At 34.0% G+C, this 6,000-nt stretch overlaps 1 protein-coding gene across 3 annotated transcripts in view; it reads right to left on the bottom strand.

Moving 5' to 3' along the window:
• Window positions 1-958: 958 nt before the first annotated feature.
• Window positions 959-6,000, bottom strand: part of PRKACB (protein kinase cAMP-activated catalytic subunit beta) — an 87,486-nt gene continuing 82,444 nt past the window's right edge. For all 3 annotated transcript variants that reach the window (XM_026678429.2, XM_087960537.1, XM_087960539.1), the window contains exon 10: window positions 959-3,904. In XM_026678429.2, the coding sequence (XP_026534214.1) occupies window positions 3,779-3,904 (126 nt within the window). In that variant the 3' untranslated portion in view covers window positions 959-3,778. The remainder of the gene's footprint in view (window positions 3,905-6,000) is intronic.

The raw sequence follows: 6,000 nt of genomic DNA, 5'->3' as shown, positions 1-6,000 counted from the left end.
AGTTGAATAAGCTTAGTAGGAGCTCCTTTCCTTAGAATACCAGTAAAACGAGTTCTGGTATCTGATAAAGGAAAAATTCTTAACTTCCAAGAAAAAATATACCTGCAAGGGAAAAAAAACAGGGGGGAGGAAGCAAGAGAAGTTGGAATTGTGCTGATCAAAATAGCTTGAATCTAATTTGAGAAATATCCAGAAACACCCCTTCCCCCCGCTCATAAAAAGCACACCTCAATTAAATGGCAAATATGTTAAGATTCCTTATAGTCTCGAGATGTAATATTTAGCTGATCTTGTATTCTTTTTAATGTAAGTCAAAGATGGTTGAGAAACCATCTCTGTAGTCACAGAACATGGTTAATCAGTTTGTACCATCTTTCTCCTTTTGGTAACATATTTCTGCTTTTGGAAGATGTGTGAATCATGCAGCAGACAATTGTAATAAGCCATGATTTTTGCATTTTAAATTTTATATACTTCCACTTCCATGCTTATGCAAGTCAAGTACCAGTTTGGAAGATTACAAACCAGTATTTTTCAACCTTGACAATTCTAAGATGTGTGGACTTCCTAGAGTTGCCAAATATTGAGAAATATTGTTACAAACCAACATTTATATCTTTCCCTTAAAATGGAATCCTGTAGAAAAGGAAACCTTACCAATTGGCATAGTTCTTAGAAATGTTAAAAGAAGAGATTATCTAAATAGAAATTAGGCCTAACATTAAATGTCACCTGCAGTATATTCCTCAAAATAAAACTCGTTTTACAGAAAACACATAAGCTCAACTGCTATGGCAAAGGAGAATGTACAATGGGATATACTACCTCATAAAAAAGCAGCACAGTCTTTATGCAGTGTTGTACATAATTTAATTTGCAGTTCTGTATATAAACTTTTACTGTATTGCACACTATTGTAACAAACTAATTATTTTCAAAGAAATCAGTAAATACTTAAAGGATTTTAAAAATAAGGGTTTTAATGCAGCTGACAAAAAAAGAGAAGCAATTTACTTAATGAGATACATTTTTATGTTGAAAATGAGAGTTACATACAGCTAGAGTACAGTTAAAAGATACCATATAGTCCAACACTTAATTCCTCAAATTGTGTAAAATTAACAAGTCTCTACTGTCGAATATACAGTATTTCATATGATGGAAAAGGTTTTTTTGTTTCTGAAATTATACAGAGGCATCTTTATCTTCTTGTGGCTTTTGTATATTTAAAATAACAGGACCATTTAGCACAATGCCAAATGTGTACTTCAACACAGTCTTCTTGCTGCCCTCCAGATGTGTTGGACAGAAATTCCCTTATTTTTTCAGCATGTCCAGTGCTGGCAGGGAGTGATTGCTGACATATCTGGAAGACAGCATGCTGGAAATGTGTTTTCATGCACTGTGAATAGCAACTTCCTTATATTTTGCCCAAACCCTTTCTATTCAATCTATTACTCCCTTTTTATGATTTATGTAAAATGTAAAATATTTAAACAAGCATAAATCAAAAGAATGAAAAAACTGTTTCAGAATTGTCCATCTAAAGTTGAGAACTTAGGCATGCTAGAATCCATTCCATGGACATCCAGAATGAAGCCTCATATTTACACATACTTAAAAATTATCCAATTAAACTACTGGCTAAAATTCATACCAGAATTTTTTAAAAAATGATCTGCAGCATTTATTAAAATCCATGAACAAATTAATGAACTTATTGGATACAGCTAGCATACAATAGCATGTCCTCTGTATAGATGAAATACAAAAAACAAACCAACCCTAACCGTTTTCATACAAATGTGTTTAATTTATTAATGTGACAATATATTACATAAAATTTGCTACTGCAGATTTTCATATGCTTGTCTTGCACATAGACAGACATTAGTGGACAAAGATGGCAAACAACTAACAATGATTAGCAAAACTGCCTGACAACTTAAAGATGTGCAGAAGATTGTATGATTCATCTTATTCTAGACTGAAAAATGTCTATAGAGGTTTTCATTAAAGGAGTGTCACAGAGATTAAAAGGAAATAATGCCAATTATATTACACGTATTGGCATTGTAGAGAACCCATTGATTTACCTAGCAATACAGATCAATTGGATAGAATAACCCTTCATTCTTGTAGATGTAAATTGAACATAAAACATGAGCCTAAGTGTATTGATGTGCCATCTTAAGACAGACCCTCTTGGGATAAATCGGAAAGTAAGTGCCTAACTAAAAACTGCATGAATAAATTTAAAAGCACAAGGACATGTGCTGAGCTACTGATCATTAAACACTGAAAAAAAGTCTGAAAAAGTGCTGGAAGCAAGCACACGGCAGCAATATCCATACAGGTCAGTTGATGAGATTATATGAAACTTAATTCAACCCAATCAATTCTTTGTGCAACCACAAATTTCATTTCGTCAAAAGAAAAATATGTTAGAAATGAAGACACCACACCACAGATGGTGGCAGTTTCAAACGTTGTCTCTTTTCTATATGAATGAAGTGCTGCTGATGGAAACCATGATTGGAACAGCATTCCATCCTTGAATTTACTAATATAGTATACCAGAATAAAAACTTGGCATTTGTTTCTTTTCTTCTTCACAGCTAACAGAAATACCAGGTTTATCTAGCAACTTATCAATATTTTAATACTAAATTTTCAATTTGCTAAACCATTTATTCTCATAGCTAAAGAGATAAAAAAGATGCTTCCCCCCCTTCAATAAAAAAGGGTTGAAATGTGAAATACTTCAGGAGCCCCACTGACATTACTAAAAATCAATCCTAGTCTCTTAACAATACTGACCAAATCTTTTACAAGTTCCAGGCTTTCGGGTGTTTAAAACCTATTTAAATAGTCAATTCTTTAGATGCAAGTTACTAAACATGATTAAATATGGTCCAAAGCCCAGACTGGATAGAGTTGTTCTTGCTTACTGAGACTGTGCTACTTATGGCACAGTATGCTTATAGCATATTAACTTACTGCCTAGGAAAATAACACAAACGATGAGGCAGGGAGAAGAACTGCCAGCAATGTAAAAAACCAAGGCACAGGGCTAGCTACTGTACCCTACACAAATTTTCCAATTTTGAAAATAGGTTTGGTCAGTTTCCAGGAAGAGATCCTTAAGTCAATTAGCATACGCTCATATGGTGATAAATGCTACTTTTAAAATACTAATTAAGTTGGCTAGGTTTAGATTGTGTTACCAAAGTAAACAAAGAAACAAACAAAAAAAAACACACTAAAAGAAACCCCTATGAACTGTAGCCTCACGCACAAAGGTGGACACGGAAGGATTGGCCAGCACAAACTAGAAGCAACATTTATCTTCCATTTCAGTCTAACTTGTATTTAGCCCGAACACCTTCAGTTTCATTCATACACATACATTATTCAAAATAAAATGGAGCATTCTTGAGTAAAAGGCTACTTCATTTTAAAAAAGTGGGTCAGAGAAAAGAGGAGAAATTAACAATACACAGAAAACAAAGGAAACAATAGAAACCAAAAGGTAAATAGGAAAAGTGGTCTATATTCTGTGTAACAGCACAAACCGTGCTTGCTTAATTGTGCCTAGTTATAAGGGTTGGTGCAACCTGCACACATGGAAGATGGCAATAAAGACCTCAGTCAGCTTTGTGGAATGAAGTAACTAGGTAATTGTTTTGACATATGATGGTCTCAGCTCCACTTCATGAGTTAACAGAGTGCAAAGACCCCAATATGAGCCCTGATGTCCTCTTATCTCCAACAAGTACTAAAAATCAGCAAATTCTTTTGCACATTTCTCTGTTAAAGAAACACGGATATCTTCTTCCTCATAGTCATCAAAATTGCTGGTATCTCCTGGGCCTCGACATTTTGGTATGAATGGAGCTTCTACCTATATAATAAAAAAGCATGAACAGCTGTTAATTTTGTATCTGAAAGTATTAAACACTAAGACAGTGGGAATTTAAAAATAAATAAACAAAGCCTTCAAAAACAATCATTACAAGGACTATTTGACAGGGAATGAAAATACCCCAAAGAACAAATAGAAATACATTGTGTCACCCACTGTGTGAATCAAGGAACTACATAGATCAGGAAACTGCCAAAATAACAAAATTAATAAAGCAAAATTGAGTCAAAATGTAATACAGAAAACTGGAACAAACAAGGTCAAAAAGACTAAAATGTTATTTATCAGAAATCACTCCCCCAATCCTTAAAATATATATATGTAGAAGAAACAAGGTGGGTATTAAAGGACAGTAGAATGCACTGAAAAAGGTGGAATAATTGAACATTGCATAAAGTTGAAAATCATAACCTTCAAAGCCAACAAATATAAAAGGAAAATTCAAGAAGCAAACGAAACAAATACATGGTCAAGAAGGATAAAGAGTGCAAAATTTCTTGGATCATTTGAAAAATAATTTGTAGCATCTCCACAAATGCTCAAGTCATATGATCTGTTACAATCAATCATTGTTTATTGGTTGTACTGTTGATAAGATGCATTTTTATACGTTATTTACAACTGTGTTTGTTATACACAAAAAGTTACTTTTGTGAGTCTAAAATGGTCAACAAAGCAGATTCAAATAAGATCTGCAGCAAAGACTGCTTTGTGGGAAAAATGGATATTTTTTCTATATATTCCAGGCATTAATTTAAGAAAGCTGAACACATTTCCAGCTGTCTTTTTATGAATGCACAGACTATTGTACAGGATTACTACAGAAATACAAAACCTTGCACATGTAAACACTACCTCATAAAACTTGCATCTGCACAAAATGGATCCTGATAATAATAAGATAAATAAGAGAGACTAATTTAAATGTTGCCATAAATGGATTTCCCTCCATGCAACCTATGGTTCACTACAGGTATGGCCAATTGTTGACTCTAGCGGTTCACCAAGGTTGCCAAATGTTGTAACAGAGTATATTGCTGCTGAGCCAAATTCGAAGTAAATGAAATTTTGTTTGTTCTAGTCCTGCTTATTTGGGGATTGTGGCTCTTTATGCCTCATTCAAAGGCTAGAACTGCCCTGTGACTACAAAAAAGGAGGGGGAGGAGGAGGTGATAAATGTGTATGCTTGGTATAGTGTTAAGGATTAGTTATATAGTCAAATTCTCTTATAGTGCATTTCCCAAAAATAAAAAATAAATAAGCCAATTGTATAAGCCATACTTTGACGCTGGGTTTCCAAAAATTACATTTATTTGAGGGTACCAATAGGCATAAACACACTTCTGAAATATTTTAATATATATGTTTCTTCAGTTTTCGCGGGTACTTACATGTATGGTATTCAGCTTTGTTCGGGTATTTTCCCACGTCATTATAGTTGTGCTTTTAAAGTTGTAGCAACGTTTCGGTAGAATCTCATCTGCCATCATCAGGCTTCTGTATTGTGTTCGTCGAACGATTCTGCCGAAACGTTGCTACAACTTTAAAAGCACAACTATAATGACGTGGGAAAATACCCGAACAAAGCTGAATACCATGTATGTAAGTATATATACACACATACATACAAATAATGATTTGTGATAGAAGACTAATGAAATACATTATATTTAGTAGAGAAGAATACAAATAATAGAAAATCTCCCTTGACACAAATATAATTTAGAGCAGAGATAACAATGTTTCCATTCTTTGATAAAAGTTATATTTAAGAATTTTCCCTTCAAAATGAAATAAAACCCCAAGTGTTAATTGTAGCCTGTCTTGAAATAATTAATACATTATTTATGACAACTATGCTGTACTGTCACACTGCATAGCTTTTCACCCCCCCCCTTATCTTCTTTTCAAATAATTATTTGTATGTATTGAGTATTTTGTGTCATGTTTCGCCCCCCCCCCCCCCCCCCCCCCCCTTGTTCGGTATTTTCAGTCTTATGTTGTGCTTTTAGGTTGGCCGTTTTGTCGAGGTAAACAATAGGTGCCTGATGATGGCAGAAGAGATTCGCCAAACG

Source organism: Notechis scutatus, chromosome 3 (genome assembly GCF_049901735.1).
Source record: "Notechis scutatus isolate UNSWTSFEM ecotype Mainland chromosome 3, rNotScu1.2, whole genome shotgun sequence".
Classification (NCBI taxonomy): domain Eukaryota; kingdom Metazoa; phylum Chordata; class Lepidosauria; order Squamata; family Elapidae; genus Notechis; species Notechis scutatus.
Note: the sequence above shows the minus strand (reverse complement) of the source record. Positions and strands in the feature narration are given on the sequence as shown.